This window comes from Electrophorus electricus, chromosome 10 (genome assembly GCF_013358815.1).
Source record: "Electrophorus electricus isolate fEleEle1 chromosome 10, fEleEle1.pri, whole genome shotgun sequence".
NCBI classification, from domain to species: Eukaryota; Metazoa; Chordata; class Actinopteri; order Gymnotiformes; family Gymnotidae; genus Electrophorus; species Electrophorus electricus.
Window position 1 is genome coordinate 9,237,614 of NC_049544.1, and position 25,165 is coordinate 9,262,778.

Genomic DNA, 25,165 nt, shown 5'->3' on the forward strand with positions numbered 1-25,165 from the left:
AAAAACCTAAAGACTATTCCACATATCTTGTTTAATGTTTAAATACACCAAAATGGTCTAAAATGAGTGGAAAGCAAGAGGAGATATAGAGGATGCAACACTTACCACAGCAGTGCAAGGATAGGCCTAGGAAAGACCGAAAGTCTACATCAAAGATGTAGGGGTTATGTACCAGAGAGGAGGGGCATGTACCAACTCCTTCTCCAATAGTAGTTGTCACGGTGATAGGAGCCCTTATTATGTGTTGTGTATGAATATCAAAGGGTCGCTAATTAATCTATTTCAACAGTTTGAATTATTATTACAGCATATTAAGATGAGTGGACCATTGCCTTAGAAAGAGCAGGGACAGTGGGGTCATGGGAGGCGTGGGTGCAGATCAGTGAACCTGCCATGAGTGACATGAGAGGGGAAAAAAAAAAGAAAAAAAAGCAGATGACAAAATGACAAGCAAACTAGAAAAAAAAGAGCACAGTATGCAAGTTACCAAAATCTTCTAACTTATTTCACTGAAAAGGTCATGTCTGACCTGCAATTTTCTACATAACATTGCAGTCCACTTCACTTTCGTTCTGTAATTTGTCAGCAAAACATTGATACCAGACTCAAAACCCATGCATTGTTTGCATACAATGAAGAAACAGTACTTGGAGCTTTAAACAGTAAGGGAGTTTTGATGTCTAGTACAGCATTGGGTTAGATGCATTTCCTCCTCTTCAATTAAGTGTGCGTGTGTGGAGTGGTTCTAAATAACCAAACCAAAGCATCAAATACATTAAATGTAATCTCATGTTTCTCATACACTTAACTTTAGCACTACCTTTACAATTAATAATATTAGAGCTGTTCATGTGTGTGCGTTTTTCGAAATCTGTTCACATTTCCAGTGACTGAGTCAGAATGGGGAAAAGCACCTTTCTTGGGGGCTTGAAGCCCAGATGCTCCCTATTAATGTTGCCCTGTTATTGATCAATTACATTTATGTGAAGAGAAAGAAGAAAACAAATCCACATCATAAAAGGGGAACATACAATCATGAAAGAAACACCTGTGGCTCTCTTACATTTACTGCTCTTTATTGGTCTTGGACTCAAGACACAAGATTTCTCAGTGCATTAATCTAAAAAAAATTAATGAATTCATGAAATATTCAAATTAAATTGAAATATTACACCAAAATACTACACCAAGATTCAACAGTCTTCATCACTCATGACACTGAAGAACTGAAAAGAGGAAAAACTATGTTACATATGTTGTAATGTTTCACATTTAAGATCTGAAATGTTTTAAATCATTTCTTAAAAAGCTGAAACAAACCACCAAAACCCTACTGAATAAGCGAGTCTATTAATTTCAGAGACACTAACCTCATTCATTCCAGTGAATCATTACCAATGGATAAATCCTTTAACTGAAAAGAAATGGAGCAATTAAATACTGGTTAAGAAAGTTGATGATTAATCATGTTTATTTAAACACTGATTTGAAAAGAGAATGAAAGGCTTACACTTTTGATAAATCCTACAAAGTCGAGCTTGTCACCCTTGCTGTTGGGGCTCCACCCACTGTCTTGGGCATAATTTGTGTCATTGGTAGGTCCTTGAGAGAGGAATGACTGTGTGTTGTTCATCACAGGGAGCAGGCAGCACTGAATGCCCACACTTCTTGTAGGGGTGTGGCCTGTAAGGGGTGTGTCTGAGGAAGTAATGCTCAGCTGAGAGTACAGGTGGGACTGCTCATCCAGTAGTCTGTTCAACTTCTACCAAAAAAAAAAAAAAGGCAATTTACAATAAATACATTTACAGAATTCTAATTTCCATAATAGAATTATTGTATAATAATAGTATATAGTACAATAGTACATCGTTGTCACTGTTTTACTATATTTAGCCATCAACTTATAAGCAAAACAATTGCAAAATCAGGATACCATTTTGATGCTATCATCATAGGCATGGGCCAGATCAGTGAGCTGCTGTTCCAACATCCCTGCTTCCTGTTTAACTGCTGCCCTCAGCTCCAGCACCTCCCGCACCTCTGCTCTGGAAGAGGAGTACACCTTCAACATCTAGACACCCTTAAATAATCCAAGCTCACAAAGAAACAGATCATCTTTCCTTACAAGTTGTGCTTCAAGCATATTGCGTTCCATTGGATTCAGGACTGAAAACAAACAGTTATAAAACAAATATTGAATATTTCTATGATTTAAAATACTTCTTAAGGGATACTTCTTACTTATTTAAGGTTTGTTACAGGACATAATGAACTACTGAACCTTTGGACACCCAATTCAAGATATCATGCCAAGCAGACAAACTGCAAATGATGTTTTCTGAGAATACTTGTTTCCTTAAACCAGGTGGTCTGGGACTGTCTAAAGGTCTAGAAAAGAAAGTGACTTTTCTATGCTCAAAGCATATGGAAAAGGATGTTTTCCTTAAACTGATTCAATTGTTTCTGCGTGCCCAGCTCAGTGAGAAACAAGCTCAGTAAGCAGCAAAATAGAAGATTATAGTGCTGGTTTCCTCTTTATGAACTGCACTTTTATTTACTTTGATGACCAAGTCATGCTGAAGCACTCTGCTGCTACACTAGACTAAGGCTTCCAAATCTGAAAAAAACATTGTCCATAACATTAGAGAACCTCTTGGTACATGAGTAAAGCAATGGTACATCAAAATGTAATAAAATATAAATTACATATCACACTATACATTAAGATATAATAGTATTTTTTTTAGTGCTTTGCTTTATAGTTATCTTTATTTGATATGTATATATAGATATAGATTTTTTAAATGCATATGTATGTTTTTCCTGAATGTGTTTGGTTGCCTTTGTATACCAAACTGAGGAAGAGTGCAGGTGATGGATGGTGGGGGGGGGCAACAAGTTAGATATGATTGTTCATAATGTCATGCTGTCATGATACCATTTTGTCACTTGCTCTTCACTGAAAATAAAAAAAAAATCCTCAAGAAAAGAGCAACCACCAATAGTCTTTAATCTTTATTATTCGTATTTATTAATGGTATTCTCTTTAATGGTCTCTATTCTTCAAACCTTCAGTAATTAAAAACAAATGGGGAGGGCTACAGCAATAAAACAGGTGTTTAGTGGAATGATCTAATTTGTGCATAACAGGCTTCATAATTAGGAAACAACCTGTGTTATATTTGAAATGTCTCTGTTCACTCAAATCTAGTGTCTTTCAGGTTCTATAAACTTTACCTGTTGAGCATAATATATTGCATTCAGTGACTGCCTCTTTCCTCCTCCCCCCCCCCCCCCCCCCTTAATTCCATATGATGGGGTATTAACTCAGTACTGCATTGGAGTGAATACTTAGAGTACCCAGCCTTTAGATCAAAAAGCATAGCAGTGCCATTATCCAGCACCGACCTGTATGCGTCTGACATGGAGCTGAGCACAGATGCCTGCTCTTCCTCCAGCCTCTCCTCGATCTCTGACAGCACCCTCCAGAACCTCCTCATGCATCTCATCATGTCCTCCAATTCATCCAAAGAATACTGCAGTAAGACAGGGAGAGAGGAGAAGGAAAGAGAGACACTTGAAGCCTAGGCCCTTTGGCATGTTAGCCGAGGTTTTATTGAGGTTGTTTATGAATGAGGGTGGGTGATCTCTGCGCTCTGTCCAGAGGCTGTGGGGATGGCAGAAGTGGCCAGCCATCCCGGCGCATCTCCGCCTCACATGCAAATAGGCTATACAAATGCAAAATTGGCACCATTTATCAAACCCATCTTCTGGATCTTTTAATCAGCAATCCTCTTACAAAACAGAACTCCCCCCCTCCCCCCATCTCATTTATTTTTCTTCTTGGAAAAATATAAAATGTATAGTGCCCTGCTGTAATCATAGTGATGAGAGAGGCACTGTGGAAGTGGAAGCAGAGCCCTAACCTCATTGATTTTTTGTCTGCCCTACATCATATCAATTTGCCCCAAATTACATTAGAGGAAATGTGAGCTTTGTTGCTGGCCCTATAAATTTTACCCTTGGGTCAGTGTTCTGTCCATGAGCTGTGCATTAACTTACAGGCAGACTGGCAGCTTTGTGTGGCCGGTTCTGGCTGGCAGAACTCTGCAGCGGCCGGGCCCAGTTCTGGCAACAGCAGCGGCAGTTGTGGTCGCAGGAGCAGCAGCATGGTGAGCCTGCCCAAAGTGTCCCCTTCGAGAGTTCATCCTCCTCATATGATAGACCCCCGACCTGGGCTGGCGAGCGCAGCCGGAAGCTTCGGATCTCCTCCGGACTCTCCTGGGAGTGCCTCATGTGAGGCAGTGGTGCCGGCAGCTCGGGTAGAGGAGGGGTGGTGCAGTGGGTGGGGTTTGAGAGGTTGTCCACAGCACCATATGACACTGACCTAAGGGACGACGCCTCTCTTTCAGGCTGGACATCGCTGATGGGGATGTGATCAAGAGAGGAGTTGTGACTCATGCCTTTTCTCAGGGACCTCTGGGAGACAGAGGCCAGGCCCGTTTGCATCTGCACAGAGACCGAGCATCCCAAGCACCATCCCACATTATTGACCTCAGTGGGCTCTGTGGAAGGATCCGCTACATTTTCTGTTTCCATATTAGCATCCTCATGAGTGGTGGATGACCACATGTTAAGCACAGTATGGTCTGATTTCAGTATTTCTGTCTGAGAATCACCTTCCAATGCCATAGCAGGAGGTGAACTCACTGGGTCCCCCTGTGCTAAATTGCTTTTCCCCACATCTTCATGAGCAATGTCCTTCTGCACAACATCCATATATACCAAACAGTCTGTTTGATCATCCTCCTGTAAAAGACTCTCTGCAGTCTCTCCTTCTCTCATCAGTGGCTCGTTGGGTGCAGGTTCCATTGCTGGATCTGTATTAGAGTCTGTTATAGAGGAATCTGTGTGTTTAAGCAGCCTCCCAGGGCTCTGCTGATCTGAAGAGCTAAACTCTATCTCCTGCTGGTCTACACTCCTCTGCTGATTGTCTGTACCATCTCCTGAAATGGCACTGAGCACCTACACCACACACAAATGCACACACACGTATGAAGCAGATCAACAGTTGGCCTTATGTAGAAATTAATTTGATTTAAAATATCACTGTAACTTTCCCACAATTAACTTTCCACCTTAAAATACATTTAATAGTAATTCCCAACCTTTCAACAGAGAACACACCAAAACTGCAGTTCAGATTCCTAGCATGTATTTTTACCCCTACGCTGTACTGTACTAAGCACTATGCTGACTCTTACCTTCATGAGGTCAGAGTCAGGGCCAGGGCTGGGGTGCTGTAAGACTGCAGGAACACACGGCTCCTCCAGAAATCCACTGCTGTCTGACTGACAACTGTTAGTCCTCACAACACATGAGCTGACCTGGTGGAGGCATGCTCGTCCGCTTCCTGTACAATCAACAGCAGCAGGCATGTGAAGCTGACCACTGTTTCCATGGTGTAATGGACAATAATGACACCTCATTCAAAAAAAACTCTGGACGATGAGCTTAAATAAACACATGTCATGGCTGAATGCTTCTGCACAGTGATGAAGCAAATTAACCTAGTTCAAAGAAGCAATAGAAACTTTGATTAGGACTAAATAAATAGCCAATTGTAGAAAAAGAGACATTTATGTGAGAGACATTTGCATGAAAAAGAGACATTTGCATGTTATCAAGACAGCAACTGAATAACTGACTTGTAATAACTTCGTAAAGCTTAATAACACTTTTCATGAAAGAGCTATACTCCATAGAAAGTTTTATATTTACAGTAGACATTCAATATTGCACACAAAAACATTTACACAAAAATATTGACAAGGTTGACAAACCAGAAATATATATCTTGATGTTCACTAGAGGGTATTATGAGGCATTAGGTATGTAGAACAGCTCCTAAAAACTGCAAGGACCCAGGCTTTCCCAGAACACATACCTGAGGGATCAGGGCTGCCTGCTATGCTTCCCTCATCAAAGCTCTGGATCTGAGGATGGAAAAAAAGAGAAAGACTGTTCTATATAGCAAATTCAGTTACTCTGTCCACTTAATGGCGTGGCCAATAAAGTAGAGCCATGGCACACTACCTCTTCCAGCTCAAAAGACTCTGCCATCTCTCTGCGACTCTTCTGTGTGTATGTGAGGGGGGAGGCGAAGCTCTGCACCTCTCTGCCTCCCTTAAGATTGCTGTTCTTCTTCTGAGGCAACGGGAAGGATGTGGTGGGAGCCGCTGCTTCTGGGACAGATCCCTGCTCCTCTGCCAGAGGGCTCAGGCTGGCACTGTCTGGAGGACACTGCTTGGCACGTTTCATAGGGGACCGCCTGTCAAGCGGAGGATCTGCAGGCAGGTCTGGGCTGGTGGCCGGCCCCACCATGGGAGGGGAGAGCGGCTGCTGGTCTTGGGATGAGGGCAATTGGCTCAGGGTCTTCTTGGAGGCCTTGCGTAGGAGCATGCCAAGCCGCCTCCTCCTCTCCCTGGTTTCTGCCGAGACGGGAGGCTCCATAGGTCTGTCCGCACCCTGAGCAGAGCCTCCGACCAGAGAGCTAAAGGCTGTAGTAACCTGCTGTAAAACCTCCAGCTGTCTAAACCGATCTGCACATAGAGATAAAGAGAAAAGGGGAAAAGAAAAAAAAACAAACAGACAGAGAAAAGGATATAAGAGACACAAAGAGAAGAAAGCCATAGAAGTTAAGATAAAGCCCATTTCATTGCACTTGACGAGAATGTAAAGCAAAAGTTCAAACAGTCTCCAGTTGTCAACTCTCCACCATACTGTGATCATCCAGGAAATTAATGCACAATGTTCCCCTCTGCTGGAGGAAGAGAAACTGTTGTTTCTCAAGATCAGCATACAGTCACATGTAAAGGAAAGTGCCACAGTTATCTAAGGAACTGATGTGGTGCTCACTTCTGACGTCTGGATTCTCTATATCTATGCGGTTCTTCTGTGCTTCCAGGAAGAGCTGGATGTCAATGCCACGGGCCTTGGACTGATGGTTGATAAAGCGGGCTGGGATCCTCACCGTGATGTCAGGCTCCTCAACTCCAAAGCCCAGGTCCAGCAGAAGTTCCTCTGGGTCATCCTGCCAGAGGTTCAGCACATCCATGACACTAGAAGAGTTACATCAACATGAGTCAGTTTGAAAAACAGATGTTCCAGCCAGAAGCACCTAAAATAAGTAAATACATTTAAAAATACAGCATAAGTAAGACAGGCGAAAAGGTGAAAGACAGGCACCTCAATGACTCAGACTGATTTGAGAATGCAGATATCAGGCTACTCCACCTGGGCAGAGGAGGTCTTGCGACAAAATACCTGAAGTGTAAGGAGACCATGATGACATAGCATGATATCCAGCCACAAATCTTGGGCTGCTCAGCATTTACTTGCCACTACTCTGCTCATTACCCTAAATCCTGCTTGCAATCCCACTGTTCCCCACATGTCTCGTCTTCCCCAGCAAGCCTTATGCAAAACAACGCAGTAGCCAAGGAAGAGGCAGGTCAACTGAATCTGTACATTTGCATGGAAAATGAGTCACTGGCTATAGACAGGTGGCTAAATACCTGCCGCACCTGATACAAACATCACACTCATCACTTGGCTCTCATTCATGTCCTTTAGCATATTTCTTATGAGTCACTTCACTATAACAGTGTTTCCCAATCATGCTAATGCAGCAGCCTTGCATTGCCAACACCCATTTTAAACTCATGCAGGGCTTGTTAATTAGGTGCTCAATTGAGTTAAATGTGTGAAGTGCTCATGGTACTCTAGGACCCAATCTTGTGAAACACTGCCACAAAGCAAATGGTTGTAGCATTCACTTGCTGCATCAGAAAACATGCATTAAGAAATTTCTGAAATGAAGCATTGTTTTCATAGTTTTAGTGATTACGTTCCTAAAGCACTTTGCACAAGAAAAGTCTTACTATGGCAGTATGACGAAAGAGGAGCAGTCCTTACCTCAGATATCCCTGTATAGTCTTTGCAGTAGGTTTACCATATAAAGAAGCTGTTTTGGAAAAGGACAGAAAAGGTGGTCATCTTAATCTGAAACATCGTCCACAGCCATAAAGCATGTCCTGAAACTTAGTCTCTGTTTGGTGTTGTTCACATTCCGGCAGTACAGTAGCTATATTTGGAAAGATTTCTCACTGTGCTGCTTTCAGTGTCCTCTTGCGCACCAAGACATCAAGGGGTTTCCTTCATCTCTCTTTGGCATGAAGTCAAGGACAATGTGAGCCTGAGTATCTTCTCATAAGAGCACCCTCCTCCCTCTTATTACACAGGCCTCTCCTGTTATGTTCCTTCTCCTACTGCCAAAGCATTAGGTGTGTTTGGTTCTGCAGAGCACTGACAAACCTTTCCATTCCATTTCTAAGACTGATAATCTTCTTGGCTGCCATTGTATAACCACAGCTCCAGACCAAAAAATACAGGACTATTTGACAAATAGTCCATCAGAACAGAAATATCCAGAAACCTTTACAGTAAATCTTCCTGTCTGTAGAAAAGCAGCCCTGACATACCAGACAGAAGCCTCTGAGCAGACAGTCTGACATGTACATTGAAGACAAGCCGATAACACTGAAAGCCTGTCTGTTCAGGGTGGAGATTAACTGTACTGCACTAATATGCCAAGAAGAATAAAAAGAAAGTTCTAAATAAAATTCTACAAGCATAACAGAGAACTCCAGAGAGAGTAAAGTTATCCCAAAGGTCCAGTTCTAAAGACAACTTTTTCCTAGTCAGAGTTTCTAAAATTACAGTGTTTTGCAGTAATTTTCAGAAGATGAGAAGCAAATTAAAAACTCAAAGCTCCTGAAGCACATTCTCTTTGAGCTGTTCAAGAAAGTCCACAGAGTCTTGGTCATGCATGGGAGCTGGTGTGCAGAGTTTACAGTAGTGCTATGCCCTCCCCATTCACAGAACTGTTTAATTCTGGCCATTATGGCGTAAATGTCCTCGATTTCTCCATCAACACTGATTTCACACATTGTTGTTCCTTCTTACCTTATCCTGCTTCTTTTTTATGTCATTTCTTGAGCACCTGGAGCATGCGTGCTGTCTTTTCTTTGGAACAGATGTACAGAGGTGAATGCTCATGGCAGACAGAGGCAGGTGACAGCGGGGACTGGTGTGTCTCACAGCCTGACGCTGTTTGGACAAGACCAGAGTGCCGCTCCTGCCAAACCATGCGAGCACTGTTCCTAGGCTCATTTAAACATCCAGCCAGTGAAGAGGGGCTTAGCGCTGCCTCACTGAGCCTCTCCCCCTGCCTCAGCTTTCCTGATCCTTCAGATAGCTGATTGCACACGAGCGCAGTCTACACAGCTCCGTGCCGTGCCAACATATTTCCCTCCAGCATAAATAAACCAGCAGTGGGAAGAGGTCTGCTTAGTGTGTATACCAGTGTGAGCTAAAATATCAAACCTTTAGGCCCATTTCTGATAAATCATTGTCTGAAAGACTCATGTTTCAGCCTAGTATTTGGTTGGCTACTTGTGCTCGTCATCCAATTAGTACAGAACAGGGAACAGGTTTACCTTCTACGCCTAGTGCTAAGTCATCTTCAGAACTGCCTATCTTCTTCAGATGCTGACCTATAAGCAAAGTGGCATTGTTTATTCGACAGCATATACAAAACCAGTTGCAGTGTAAACTGGAAATGAGGCAATCTAGATCCCAGAGTCAACCATTTAAGTACAACACAACCTTAGCAGAGTGATTCAGGAAAGAAAAAAACAAAAACAAAAAAGGAGATTCAGTTGATGAAACTTACCCCTTATCTAGCCAGTTTTGGTTTGTTCTTTTCAGTTGTATTTTTATTCCCCTTTCTTAATCTGAGAGTAGCAGCTTTACACACTGTACAATATTTATAATACAATTCAGAGTAACAATCCTGAACATGAATGTTTAGTGCTGATGAAGCAAATTAGTTCAAGTTTTAGTGTTTTCATGTTTCTAGCGCAGGGCGGCTACAGGACTGTTTTGCATGTTGTTTGACTGGATCAGCCATGAAGTGCCTCTGCCCATGTAATGTCTTTTGGGAAAGGATAAAGTATCTTCTCCCAAGGTAAAACATGTATATAAATACGTGTGCATGCTCTTTCTCCCAAATACATCATTAAAATACTGGACCTTTTTATCATTTCATTTCATATACACATTCGATTTCATCAGATTCCAGGACACATTATAACAATACCAGAAGTAATCATTTATTTCAAATAATGTCAAATAAACACTAATGGCTGTCCACTGTTTTTTGTCAATTACCTGGAGCTTCCTGGACAATTTCTGGTTTAGCATCTTCCCTAAAGGAGGAAAAAAAAATGTATTTGTTTGTCTAGGTGGTACCTTTTATCCTAATTAGGAGACCAAGTATGTGGAATGATGATGACTCTTATTTACCAAACTTTAAAACAATTTTGCATTTGAAAGTAGACAAAACAAATTTCAGTTTCACAGTGGACAGAGTACTCACTCGCAGAGAGAGAGGAGCCATTGCTGAACACTATTTTGATTATGCTCTTCTGCTGAAAAGAAACAGTAAAATAGCTGAATCTTAAAAGTCTACTGTTTCAGTTCTCTCTTTCCATTCATTTTAAGACACTCCTCAACAACCCCAAAAAACCTGTCTCTGATTCATTTTGTCCTATTCACAGGCCCCTGGATGATCTCTTTACAACAGCTAAATCCTATATAATCAGTAACATAACTGAAAGAAATTAACTGAATCAAGCACAGTACTTTGGAGTGTCTTACTCCATAAAAATCCACTATATGAGAATCTAAAAAAGGGCCAGTTATTAAATGCCTCACAGTGAGAATTGAGACCTGATATTAGCCATCTGTGGAGGATGTAAGAAGCAAATACTGATCCTAGATCAGCATTCTTACTCTAAAACATTTGATTAACATGGCTTATTGTTTCTAAAAACTCATACCTGTACTAGGGCTGATGAATGGCTGCACAGCTGTTCTGTCACTCCACCTGGTTCTGGAGGCCAGGAGTCTTGCCCTTTTGTCAGCCACATGATCTGCAGCCATTTCTGCAGTCACAAAAATCACCTTATCCCAGGCCAAAGCATGAAAGAACTGCCCCAGTATGCAATTAGTGAACACCACCAACCACCTTGTCTGTACTGAGTAAACAGAGTGAGTGGAAGATGCAAATTTGTCAGATCTGAGTTAAGCAGAAGTCACAGGACAGCCTTTCCTGTCACACTTAGAATGGTAGAAATTTCCTGCCACTGTGTTTATCGGGACTGAGCAGCCAGAGTGAAACTTATGACTTTTTTCTAGATACTGGTCAGGGACAGGCCAGGCACTGACACTTATAATACAGCAGTTGTTAAACAAAGCCACTGTGGTGCTGCACAAAAATCAGCAACTCTGCAGTTTGTTTTCTGTTGTTTTGTGGATATTTCTAAATACGTTTATGCAACAGGATGTCAAACTTTGACTCAGGGTTTTAATAGCCTGATACCAATCACATTCTTAGTTCACAGTAGTTCTTGTTGGCCTATTGTAATGGGCCAACAGCCTGTCAAATTTTCACTGACTATTTCATGCCAAACCAAGACACCATAAAGCATTTCAATCATTTGCCTCATCAAATACAGCTGCAAGAAAAGTAAAGTTTATGAACCATTTTGCATTATCTGAATTTGTGCATGAATGGTCCCTAAAATGTGAATTGATATTGTTAAAATCCAGTCTGTTTAACTGCAACAAGAAAGGATTAATGTAGAATTAATTTGCAGTGTGTGAATGGAAAAGTAACAAAGACCAAGGAAAAATACAATGAATAGAATGTACTTTTTAAACTCCCGTTTGCATACAAGTTGCCATCAGGTGTGGCCTAGGCCAAAACACACAAAAGCCAAAGCTAATTACATAAACACCTGCATGAAAGCAACACTAAATAAAGACAGACATCCCTCACTAAGCTCAGTAGCTAAAACAGGTAAACTCAACACCAACAAAAAAAGCAGCCACACCTTAGTCCTAATGAGACGATGCAGAGAGCTGTTTTGAATTTTTTACAAAAAGTGTACACAAAACACAAGTTTTGCCCCAACAGGGCAAAGATGAGTGTCAGAGATAACAATGAACACCAGTAGCAAGGAGCCATAAAAAGCAAGCAAAAAGCAGGCCATCTTTGTCAGCAGCATCTTTATGGAGGTCCCAGGATGATGATGTCACTTATGAGGGAAGAGACAAAAGGAAGGACCAGAACTGTATTGAGCAACAGCACAAAGGATGTGTCATAATGACCTAAACAACAGAGGTTTTAAAGGGACATTTTTGAAGAAGAAAGCTTGTTGAAGCAAATAAGACTAGAATGGGTTTAAACCATGAAGAGGACAATTAATTCCAGGCTGTAGGTGGAACTTTTATACTACATTTACCTGACACTTTTATCCAAACTGACTTACAATTATAATTGAACACAATTTAAGCAATTGAGTGTTGCTCAGAGGCCCCAACAGTGTCAACTTGGCAGTGGTGGGACTTGAACTGACAGATGCATTAACCACTGAGCTGCCACTGCAATGTCAGGGTGTCTGTGATCTAAAACCTAAAAGGTTGGGTCATACAGCAGATTAGCAATTCAAAATACAGAAGTAAATTTACAGCAAGGCTCAAACTGAAGAAATTGTATATTTTAGAATAATGAACTCACTTCAGACTCTGTAGTGTGACCTAAATCAAAAATAAATAGATAGATAGATAGATAGATAGATAGATAGATAGATAGATAGATAGATTGATTGATTGATTGATTGATTGATTGATTGATTGATTGATTGATTGATTGATTGATTGATTACACATAAACAATTTTGATTGTAGGAACATACCACAACATCTAGGTGATGGAAACCTGTACATCTATGAGTGACCCTGTTGCATCCTTATTACATGCTGAGTTTGGAAAATGCTCTGTGAGGCACAGGGGTGGGAATTAAGAATGGATGTATCTGTATGTAATAATATTAAAACCTCATACAACTTGGCTCTGTATTTTCTTTGTTTAATCTTTATTTATTTAATACATTCCAGGTGGTCCACAAACTTAAAATATGCTACTGGTGTAGTGCATGTAGTGCTAGAAAATGGTCTCTTTTAGCCGTTTAGGACAGAAACAAAAAATAGATCATAACATTTAATTCATTCATCTACCCACATTACTCACTTTTTTTACTTTCTTATATACGTTATTTAATCTGTAACTCTGGTAAAATGGTAGATACGAGTATATACTATATACTCGTATCTATCTATATACTATGATGCGTAATTTCCTGTGGTTCATTAAAACTGAAACGAAATGTAGTGGAATGCGGTGAAGTGTACTGTGTAAATACATGCAAAAAACAATATTTACAACATGCTAAAAAAATAAATAATTTACAATTCCTCATCATTTCCTGAAGACTAGCAGAACAGTAGTAGAGGAAGAGGCGAGGAATAGTGCAGGAATAGTAGTCTCTATTATAAACGTCGGCCGAATAGAGATACCACTGCAGAGGCTGACTCACCTTTGCTCATGTCGAAAATGTATCAATGAATAGCTTTAAAATGGACTTCATAATGTTAGCATACCCAAACATGTCGCTTTACCTAGTTGACTCTTTCTAGCTTACTTCCTGCGCAAAAAAAAGACCACAATATCGACCTCACGCCCACAAGTAAGAATTTTATGCAGCTAACGAAAACGTCACTAGAGCTTCGACGAAAGTTGTCTGTTTGCATGCCAGATCTTTAAACTTATCCTAGGATTTAGATGAACAAGCTGAGTTAATTGGCACACAATTATATCTCAAACTCAGGCAACATGATGCAAAAATGGTAGGCTTTTACTGTATTAGCATATATTTATTTGTCTGTTTATTTATGTATTTACCTATGTACGAACTCACTTGTATAATTGTTCACTTCTTTGTTATGTTTTTTTTTTTTTTTCTAATTTGTAAAAGCGAATTAGTTTGATGCATACCTTTTCTTGCTGTGCTGCATTTGCACCAGCAGAGGTCAATGAAAGACCACGAGGAAATTCTTTCAGCGGCAGTAAACTTAGACATTCTCTCTCTCTCTCTCTCTCTCTCTCTCTCTCTCTCTCTCTCTCTCTCTATCTCTCTCTCTCTCTCTCTCTCTCTCGCTGTATGTGTATGTGTATATATATATATATATATATATATATATATATATATATATTGCCATGCCATTTATATAATATTTTAAGCCTGTGTAAACCTACAGAATTTAAGACATCCTTCCTCTTATAACTTATTCAAAAGGTTTTCTGAACACAATAAGAATTGGTTAACACCAAATACCCACTGTCTGTTTATTGTTGTCTAAATCTAGGCTTAAACTCTGCCCAGAAACCAGCGTGGAAACCAATGTCTGTGTTTTCTTCCTACATAGCTAAAGCCATAAGCTTTGATTACGGCATGCATTCACTGTGGCATCATTTCCACAAGCTTCTGCAATGTCACAACATTATTTCTGTCCAGAGTTGCATTAATTTTTCCCCAAGATCTTGTATTGATGACACGAGATGACACTTCGCAAAATCTTCTCCAGCACATCCCAAAGATTCTCAATGGGGTTCAGGTCTGGACTCTGTGGTGGCCAATCCATGTGTGAAAATGATGTCTCATGCTCCCTGAACCACTCTTTCACAATTTGAGCCCAATGAATCCTGGCATTGTCATCTTGGAATAAGCCCATGACATCAGGGAAGAAAAAATCCATTTATGGAATAACCTGGTCATTCAGTATCTTCAGGTAGTCAGCTGATCTCATTCTTTGGGCACATAACATTGCTGAACCTAGACCTGACCAACAATAGCAACCCTGGATCATAGCACTGCCTCCACAGGCTTGTATGGTAGGCACTAGGCATGATGGGTGCATCACTTCAGCAGCCTCTCTTCTTACCCTGATGTGCCCATCACTCTGGAACAAGTAAATCTGGACTCGTCAGACCACATAACCTTCCTCCATTGCTCCAGAGTCCAATCTTTATGCTCTCTAGCAAATTGAAGCTGTTTTTGCCAGTTAGCCTCACTGACAAGTGGTTTTCTTAAGGCTACACAGCTGTTCAGTCCCAATCCCTTGAGTTCCCTTGCATTGTGCATGTGGAAATGTTCTTACTTTCAGTATTAAACATATCCCTGAGTTCTACTGTTGTTTTTCTACGATTTGATTTCACCACACGTTTAAGTGATCACCGATCACAATCATTCAAGATTTTTTTCCGACCACATTCCTTCCTCAAAGATGATGTTTCCCCACTGTCCTTCCACTTTTTAATAATGTGTTGGACAGTTCTTAAACCGATTTTAGTAGTTTCAGCAATCTCCTTGGATGTTTTCTCTGCTTGATGCATGCCAATAATTTGACCCTTCTGAAACAGATTAACATCTTTTCCACAACCACAGGATGTGTCTTTTGACATGGTTGTTTAACAAATAAGAAGCTACTCACTGCATCAGTTAAGGTTAAATAACTTGTTGCCAGCTGAAACATAATCACCCATGCAGTAATTATCCAATGGGAGGGTCTTACCTATTTGCTTAGTTAAATCCAGGTGGTGACCATTTTTTTGGCCAGGCACTGTATGTGAGAAAAATAAATGCACAGAATAATTGAGCAGCATTCAGTGGAATTTGTTTATAATGGTATACCTTCTTGATGTGACATGAATATTTGAACAGCCAGCAACTGCTAATTTAATCATTCAACATCTGTTATAATTACTCCAGCTTCCACACTAGGCTTTGTCTAAAGACATTAAGCTTTGGAACAGAGTGTAAGTGGACACAGAAAGACAAAACATGGCCCATGAATATGGCCATCAGACACATCTTGCTTAGTTTTGGTAGATTTTTCTGTTATATCCAAATTAGTTGTCTGATTCATATCAGTCAAATGGTTTTATTAACTTAATAAAATTATGACCCTGCTGTATCTTTGTGTTGAATTGGCATGTAATTTATTCATTTGTTTTGTTCCCGCATTAACTATGTACTTTTTCAGTTTATTAATTTGTCAAGTTTAGACAGCTATTACATATCTTGAGTAGCATTTGTAAATATAATTTGTGACTATGTGTGGGTTTGTGGCCCATTTGTGGCCAATTGTCAAGGATCTGTGCAAAAAAGGAGGTGGTGGTAGTTTTGAACATGGTGTTGTGTTCTCACTGGTTTTGGACAGGGCCAGATACAGCCTGTCTGTGGGTGGGATGCACAGACCCTGGCAAGACTGTCGGGTGGTCACAGGGTCCAGACCATGACTAATACAGACCCCAACCAGGCTGACCAGATGGGGCCATCAGATTGGCTGCGAAGAGGAGCAGGCCAACATTTCAGTAGAGGCAATAACAAACGCAGAGCAATGGCAATGTCACTGTTACATAACTGTTTTGCTCAAGTCACAGCCTTCAAAGTGAATATACGTACAGGTGTCCTGACACAAGCCATCAGCATGGACAAAATGAACATTTCTAGGTACACCACAAATTACATTGCTCTTATGAGACTGAAAAGAATAATCTCTCCATAGAGCACATCCTTATACATGTTTAAATAAAGAGCACCCAACATTTGTTTAAAATATTCTGAACATTTTCAGCAATATTTATTGCATGCGCTGAGGAAGGTCACATTAGCTGAGCCATCGAGGGCAAGCAGGCAGCCATATTGCCAGAACCTTGTTTTCCACTGAATTCACAGACCTCACAGAGGGAAGGAGAGTGCCGATGAAATTAGGCCCTAAGTGGGGACAGCTGCCTGCTGAAACCAAGGACATTTAGGCCTGCTCCTGAGGGTCCAGCAGTGGCCATGCTGTCCAATACCTCTCCAGCACAAATCTCCAAGCAGTGGTACCAGCAGAGGTTAAATTAGTTATATCAAGGAAGAGATTACTACAGCCAGATGGTTTGGTGCACAAGTGGAACAATGTATGAGCAATGTAAAGGCAACAAATGTGAATAAAATTTGTGTGTGTGTGTGTGTGTGTGTTTGTATGTGCACACGCATGTATTCTTTTGTGTATATAAAAACATAAGAAAACATACACGTGTACAAACGTTTTTTTTTCTCTCAGATTAATTGTGCAAAATTAAAATAACCAAATAACCAATTAATTAATAACAGCCATTCAGAAATTGAATGTGTTCACGTGAGAGCGTATGAGGTATTACATTGACTTGTGTTGCAATTTGTGCTTGAATGCAGTGTATAATTTGCATTTGATCCCACTTTTCTCTCAAAATTACTTCATTTACACATGGATCATTAGCAAACACAATTAGACAGCAAGACTATTAGCTGCCAAAGGCCTAATATAATACCTCCATAGAAAGAGGACAGCTGTCACTGAGATAAGGATGCAAGAGTCAAGTGAGGTGTATGGCAGTAGTTGAAGAGGTGTCTAGAAACTATGCCTTTGGAAATCAACAGTCAGGCCTCAAGCCTCTTTTTCTCTCTCTCTCTCTCTCTCTCTCTCTCTCTCTCTCTCGTTTCCTGTTAAAGCATATAATAAGTCACAATTAAATAATAACATAGGATTGTGTCTAAAGTAGCATTTGTTGTGCTTTTGAATGCAATGGGGTGCCATTCTAGTTTAGATAATTAGATAAGCTTGGGAAAGCGTCTGATGGCAAATGATGAAATGACATTCAAATAACCAGCTGGGACCACACCAAGTAATAATATCCTTGCATTACTGAAGCAGAATAGACACATGAAGGCCATATAGCAGTTACTCTATAATCTTCTTAACGTTACATAGTATTTTGTAAAAACCTTTTACCTTCCCCTTCACAACAATTTGATATTTCACAATAATTAGATATTCTTTCTTCTTTTTCTTCTTCTTTACTCTGCATCATTCCCACAGCACAAAAATCCCCATGATCCCAGAAACAAACACAATACAAAAAGATGCAGAGTATCCCACAGCTTCAAATTTCACAGGTTCCTCACAGACTGATGCCCAGGAAGGAGCCTAACTTCAGATGAGGCAGGAGCCCCTAATCTTGACTGGGCATGGACAGCATGCAAGCGCACAGCTCTGGCCGGTGTCCGCCTTCCAGAGGCAGCAGGACAGGTAGCACCAGTTTCCCCCATGTCAAATGTATTGGTGCCAGTTTTAGCTCTCTGCTCCCAGCAGTTTGTAGGCTTGTGCAGTCACCTAAAGGTAGCTGGCGAGAAAGAGCAGCAGGATGGTGTCGGTGCTGTGCTCTTCCATTCAAACAGCCCTGCAGGACCACAGGTGAGGCAGCAGCCAACGGGTGGGAACAAAGCACTTCATGACAGACAGATCTGGCTCAGTGCCGATATCAGCGACACTCACATCAACATTCCTGGCACAATGTGTCCCTTGCTTTTTCCCTTGCACACACACACAAACACACCCATGCATAACTCTTGGTTATTACCTCCTTATAATCTCTGGGCTAGAACACACTGGTGTGTAAAATGCAGGAATCCAAATTAAAGATACAAAATAATACTGGTAAACATACCAAATTACCAGATTACCACCCCATCATCACACCACTGCTTTTTTAAAAACATTTCTATCTTTGGATTGTTTTCCTTTGTTAATAAAATGTATCAGTACCATTATCGCATAATTGCCTTTGTACAACAGCTTTTATTATTTATTTTTAATTACTTAATATTTTATAATAATGCCTCAAATTATATTCACAGCAAGAATGATGAAAATAGATTTTTTTTATTCTGATCACAGAACGTTCTAGTTGATTTAGTGGAATGGCATATTGCCGAAGGAAATATTGAAGCTTTTAAAGCAACAGTTTCCACTGCACACATTCCTCCTTGACCTCTGAGATATTAACATTATACATTTTTAAAATGCATGCATTATTCATGTGCCACACTGGCTAACCATTAACTCAGTGACAGTCTTACACCTGGCTACCTATCTGTATCAGTACTGCTGCTTTTATTTTAAAATATTAGTGGGAAAACATCAAGCTAGAGTTTACTCACTTTAAAACTGGAACGGGGAAATATAGAAACCATCCTTACCATTAAGCCATCACTCTCTGTACTCAAAAAAAAAATAATTATTTTAAAAACATTGATATTTATTCTGAAGTTAAAAATACAATTGCTGCTACTATACAATAAGATCGTGATACTATCCACATCCTAGGTGCAGTAAACACTTACCTCTAGACAAGGTAGTGTCATGGCTATCCAGGCAGCTGAGACGCTCAAAAGGCCATCTTTAGCAAAGCTGCCGATCTCAATGAGCGTCTGGTTTCCGTGTGTGTGTGTGTCTGTGTGTGTGTGTGTGTGTGTGTGTGTGTGTGTGTGTGTGTGTATGCCACTTGACGTGTGAACATCAGTGCCTTCATTTGCAGCCTGGGCCTGGCATCCTTCTGTCTTTAAAAGTTGATAATGTGTTAATTAAATCACTGGCAGACAGCGTGTCTGATACGTGTGCACTCCATGTGAATGCCCTATTCCTTCTCTTTGTGTTTGTGTTTCTGGGGCTGAGGCTCTCTGCATCCCACATCAGTCTCTCTGCTTTTGGGGGACTTTTTCTCTATACTTTTTTTTTGGCAGCAGATAGACTCTATTTCTAAGTGTGAGTGCTAAATTTTTAATGCAAAATGGGCTGGGCCAGCACTCTTTCCTTTTTCCTGCACAATGATTTATTGCCCAAAAAGACCAGAGAACTAATTAACAGAGTAATTAATTAATAAGAATTTGCATATTTGCATTTGCAATTAGTGCAGTCAAGTGATTAGTCTGAAATGGGAAGTTTGACTCATCAGATGTTGGTGTGTGTGTACTGGACCAGAAAGCCCGTCACCAGCTGAGCCATGAGAGACTGGGGAAAGACGATTTATGTTGTTGTTGTTGTGGCTGTGTGTGTGTGTGTGTGGGGGGGGGGGTGTTGATGGGGTCTGTCTGTCTGTGCATTATCAAAAACATCTAAACCTACATGCCAGTCAAGTATAAACTAATCGATGTGTATCCCTGTGACTTAATTTGTTTGCAGTAATTGTTTCCTTGTATAAAGGTGTAGGCCTATGGACAATAGGTTTTTATTATTCTTTATACAAAATTGCATCAAAGAATAATGCATAATTTCATTGTAGCTACAGTGATAAAAATTGCACAGTGCACATTCTTTGGTTAAATAGAATTATTACAACAGGTTGAACAACAAAATAACCAAAAAGCAATCATTTATACACACACACACACACACACACACACACACACACATATATATATATATATATATATATATATATATATATATATATATATATATATATATATATATATATATGTTTTTGTTTGGGATTTATGCACAATTTGACATTTTCTGACCGCCTTTCAAATCTGAACAGGATAGCACCTGGGGCATTTTCTGTCTCTGATGTGAATAATAAATGAGAGGTTTTGTGTGTGTGTGTGTGTGTGTGTGTGTGTGTGTGTGTGTGTGTGTGTGTGTGTGTGTGTGTGTGTGTGTGTGTGTGTGTTGCTTCAGTAGCTTTCACTGATAATGGAATGTATGGGTGTCATGTCTCAGCATGGAAAGAGTCACAGCTCTGACCAATTACTGCTACAAGGAGTAGCCAGATGCACAAGTCACCAAAGCCATCAGACCAAAATCTGTCTCTCTTTCTTACACAGTATTGGTGGGTGGGTGTGTGTGTGTGTGTGTGTGTGTGTGTGTGTGTGTGTGTGGTGTGCATGCATATGAGAGAGAGGAATATAGAGAAAGACAGAACAGGGCAGAAAGGACAATTTTGCTGGGAGAACTCAGGGTTCTGGATGTGATTCAAATGTTATCCACCCAGTACTTGGAGCAGAACAAGGGCAAAACAATTACATTTTGCATCATGTACAAAGCATAACCAACAATTAATTTTCCAGTAATCAATCAAATATAACAAAAAGCACCTCTTATATTAATAGCATTTGGCAGACACTTTTATTCAGAGTGACATATTCATCATTTGAGAGTATGCTCCCTGGGAATCAGACCCATGTTCTTGATTTTGCTCTATCCGGTTGAGCTACAGGAGCACACCTTCTTCTCAGAACTACAGTTCCATACTCTATATTTTTCCCCTGATTTCTCTCTGTCTGATCCACACTTCTTCATCATGACATTCAGTTGAAAGTCATTGGAGAATAGGCTTGATGGTAAGAAACCACACAAGCTCAGCCATTTGGCAATTACCCTTGATGGGTTTGACCCAGAATACAAGAACTATCAATCATCCAGCACTTGCTGTCACAAAGCAATTTGGCCATTTCTTCCAATTCTTTACCTGAATGTCTATTTTAGCTTCATTAAAACATCATCTTCTTGTAAGCAGTCACTGATATTTTAATTGATATTTTGTTGTATTATGCATTCAGTCTTTTAGCCCATAGATTATGGGAAGATGAAATAACAGAAATGAAGTCTGATCATTTCACAGTTGAAAACAATTTTCAAAAGCATGTCTTTACCAGCTAAGTCACCTGATTGTAGTGTTGGCCAGTGTTTTTCTGTCATTTCAGGGGGGGTTATTGTGGTTTACCAGTGCTATCCAGCTAAAGGCATGCCAGATGATCAGGGAGGAATAATGTCCCTAGGGACCAAATCACGTGATGAGCACAGCCATGTGACGTCAGCAGCAGATGGCATGGGTACCAGTTCTGGCAGTTGGCATCAGTGTCATTTCTGTAAGAGCGAAAGAGAGCGACAGGGAGGTGAGAGAATCACATTGGCTGTTCCGCTGCGTACACACTTGGAGCAGGCGCGGAGAAGTTCAAAAAGCCTAGGAAAATGGAAATTGCCTTTTGACCCAAACATACAGGTACAATTAAATGTATTATCAGTGTGTGTAGAATGCGCGTATTGTCATGATGTTATTCCAAACCCATATTGTAGGGAATAAACCACTGACCACGGTTTGCAAGGAGACGACACAGGTTGCAGGTGTCAGACAGGATGGATACTTTAGATTGTCTTTAGCTAAAAAAATCGAAAATATTTTAATAACATTTGCAAATTGTCAGTTTTAATTGGATATCCATGTTATCTGTAGTTATTAATATTTGTACATTTAACAGTTATTTTCAATGAAACCGACATTAATTCCCCAAAGGGTTAGAAGGGGCAATATTGAATGCATATATAATGCAATATTGAATGCATTTGCGACAAAATTTACATTATTTAGTACGTGAAGGAATTTTATTGTTTTACATATAAATAAAATGTCGTGCTTTGAATGCCTCCTACAGTCATTCAATAGTTATCGTTTCTTCTCCGCCTCTAGCAAGACTACAATGCTGACTTTACCATTTGAGGAGCCCGTAATGATGGATGCTCAGTTTGTGGCAAACTTTCCACGGGACTGTGTGGGTGAAATGAAAGTCAATAAACATGATACCTTTAAAAAGGAGGAGATGCTCTCACATACAGATATTAAAACCATGGAAGATGATGAATCGGAAAAAGATGATGATGAGAGAGATGAAGGCCAAGACGAAAATGGTCTGCCACGGAGGAGAGGCCCGCGGAAAAAGAAAATGACCAAAGACCGGATAGACAGGGTTAAGCTCAGGAGGATGGAGGCAAACGCAAGGGAGAGGAACAGAATGCATGGTCTTAACAACGCCCTGGATAGTCTGCGAAAGGTGGTGCCTTGTTACTCTAAAACTCAGAAACTGTCGAAAATCGAAACCCTGCGACTTGCGAAAAACTACATCTGGGCCCTTTCGGAGATCTTGAGCACCGGCAAGAGGCCAGACCTTTTGACCTTCGTTCAGACATTGTGCAAGGGATTGTCCCAGCCTACGACCAATTTAGTCGCTGGCTGTCTCCAACTGAATGCCAGGAACTTCATCACTGATCACAACGGGGAGGCGTCTTTCTCTGGCAGATCTCCATACGACTCCATGTACCCAGCCTACCATAGCCCCGATGAGGTGACGCCCTCTGGGCATGGCAGCAGTACTGTGGACAACGTTAAACCCTTCAGGCCATATAGCTACTGCAGTGCATATGAATCATTCTACGAGAGTACTTCTCCAGAATGCTCAAGCCCTCAGTTTGACGGTCCACTAAGCCCCCCGCTTAACTTTAATGGCATATTTTCCCTAAAGCATGAGGACCCTGCTGATTATGGTAAGAGCTGCCACTATGGTATGCGCTACTGCGCGGTGCCAACCCGCTCCTCTCTCAGCCAGAATGCAATGTCGAGGGGATCCTCTGACATCCATTTCCCCTATGACATTCATCTCCGCGGTCAGTTTTACCCCATGCAAGATGAATTAAACACGACTTTTCATAATTAATGAGTGAAAGTCAAATGTGACCAACCCTTTTGCAGGGTAATTACTGAAAATAACGAACTTAACCCACACTTGTATTATTTATACCGTTCTGCATTATGGGCTTTTGGTTACAGGCCAGCTAATATTTTATGTATTCGGTTTAAATGAATAGAGCATTTGCTTAACACAAACATTTTTAGTGTGGAATATTCTTGAAAAACAAAAATAATGCATTTGTTTAGTTTCATTAATATTTCAATCCCACAAAATGTTAAATAATTCTAATATCGCAATGTTGATGTAACTCAAAATATAGGATATCAATTATTACGACATTTACTGTCTGTACAATATGTTATTTAACCTTTGTAGCGTCCAGTAAAGCTGTCCAATTTTCATCGCATTTATGCAAACCGCTGCCCATGCGTCCCGTATAAATGCATGGCCATTCATTCCGAAATTAATTATAAAATACAAAAAAAACAAAAAAACAGGAGAGCAATAAATGCAAAGGGAACTATGCAACACACATCGTCCTTTTGCAAGTCAAAGTCTATGATAAACCCAACTAGGCCTGCATTTCTTAAAGTAGCCTAATCATCTGCGTTTTTAAATGTTTGCTAGGTATGCCAGTTAATAGTGGGATTATACTGCTGCCAGTTTTATTTATGTATGTATATTGATTTGCCTTTCAGAGTTTATTTTACTGATATTAATACATTAGGTTGTGTCGAATAAAGTGTGATTTTCATTATGTTCGTTTTTTCATGTTTGAGACGTTAAATATGCGAACGATAGAATAAATGGATTGATTTGATATCCTTAACGATTAACTTTATTATATATAATTATATATCCCTTAAAAACAATTTTTCAAGAATTCTGAATTATGTTCCGAAATCATGTATTTGTCTGTATTTCTTTGACCTTCAATATTTGGAACATGGACAATCTCATTTATGACAGGTGTTAGTCATAACAAATTCGCACTTAAAAGTTTTCTAAGCCTATAAACTGCACACAAAAAAGCAAACGTTTTTGCCCAGATCTTGAAATAAAGAAGACCTTGGAAGGTTTACACTTTGTTAATGTGAGTACATTATGCAATTGTTTGACTTTTCTTTTTTTTTTAATTGTACAGTTAGTTGATATGATGGTGAAGATTTTGCGCACAGCCTCGAAACAATCATGTGTACAAATATATTTACATTTTTTAAAATTAAAGCATGTAATATATTTGATGGAAAGGTCTGTGTCATGTATAGTGAAATCATGCCATGGGAATTCCTTGCCTTAATGATATATAGCTGGCACCCATCAGTTATGCAATGTAATGAATGTCTTCAGTGGTGGATTCGTACATCTTTCTCAAAACAGTATGATGAGAGGTTTTGTGCAAACGTAACGGAATGCACTAAAACTGGTCTTGTGCAGATTTGTACACTGTCATTAAGTTGTTTTGTAAAGCAAAATAAACATCAATTCAATACTGTAAGTTTCTCTTTAATGAATACATCATCCGCCGTTTTCAGCTGTCTCAAGTCATATATAATAAGATATATCGATGTCAAATATTCATTACTGTTGTTGTTGTTGTTGTTGTTGTTGTTCTTTTTGTTCTTGTTCTTGTTTACATACGAAACTCTGAAAAGCATTAGAGCATTTAGCATAGCTCGATTAATTTCGATAATTCGTACACTTTGTGTTCAAGTAAGATATTTTCATCACATTTCTTATGGCAATATATGATCAATATACATGAATGAAGTACAGGGTAAAATCGTAATTAACTTTTATTTAAT

At 39.9% G+C, this 25,165-nt stretch overlaps 2 protein-coding genes across 7 annotated transcripts; one reads left to right on the top strand and one right to left on the bottom strand.

The window, feature by feature from the left end:
* Positions 1 to 24: 24 nt before the first annotated feature.
* On the bottom strand, positions 25 to 19,300 carry itprid1 (ITPR interacting domain containing 1). 6 transcript variants are annotated; one of them, XR_004776549.1, is made up of 20 exons: positions 13,566 to 13,656; positions 12,885 to 12,966; positions 10,965 to 11,069; positions 10,502 to 10,553; positions 10,294 to 10,331; positions 9,561 to 9,617; positions 7,978 to 8,026; positions 7,249 to 7,326; positions 6,919 to 7,121; positions 6,097 to 6,602; positions 5,948 to 5,996; positions 5,265 to 5,413; positions 4,063 to 5,025; positions 3,409 to 3,536; positions 1,934 to 2,045; positions 1,511 to 1,762; positions 1,371 to 1,414; positions 1,188 to 1,226; positions 306 to 959; positions 25 to 126 (listed from the first exon to the last, which is right to left on the bottom strand). XR_004776549.1 is itself a non-coding variant. In XM_027015274.2 (19 exons), exons 2-17 carry the CDS (start codon positions 12,913 to 12,915, stop codon positions 1,376 to 1,378), a joined length of 2,811 nt encoding a protein of 936 aa, XP_026871075.2. In that variant the 5' UTR covers positions 12,916 to 12,966; positions 13,566 to 13,656; the 3' UTR covers positions 25 to 959; positions 1,188 to 1,226; positions 1,371 to 1,375. The 6 variants fall into 6 exon arrangements, 5 of the variants coding, with proteins under 5 accessions (XP_026871075.2, XP_035386352.1, XP_035386350.1 ...); XM_027015274.2 differs by having other exon boundaries at positions 25 to 959; XM_035530459.1 differs by lacking the exons at positions 25 to 126; positions 306 to 959; positions 12,885 to 12,966; positions 13,566 to 13,656 and adding exons at positions 19,095 to 19,111; positions 19,239 to 19,300 and having other exon boundaries at positions 966 to 1,226.
* Positions 19,301 to 21,811: 2,511 nt separating this feature from the next.
* neurod6a (neuronal differentiation 6a) lies at positions 21,812 to 24,858 on the top strand. Its single transcript, XM_027015793.2, has 2 exons — positions 21,812 to 21,898; positions 22,364 to 24,858. The coding sequence occupies exon 2, from the start codon at positions 22,374 to 22,376 to the stop codon at positions 23,382 to 23,384; it is 1,011 nt and encodes a 336-aa protein (XP_026871594.1). The 5' UTR covers positions 21,812 to 21,898; positions 22,364 to 22,373; the 3' UTR covers positions 23,385 to 24,858.
* The last annotated feature ends 307 nt before the right edge of the window (positions 24,859 to 25,165 follow it).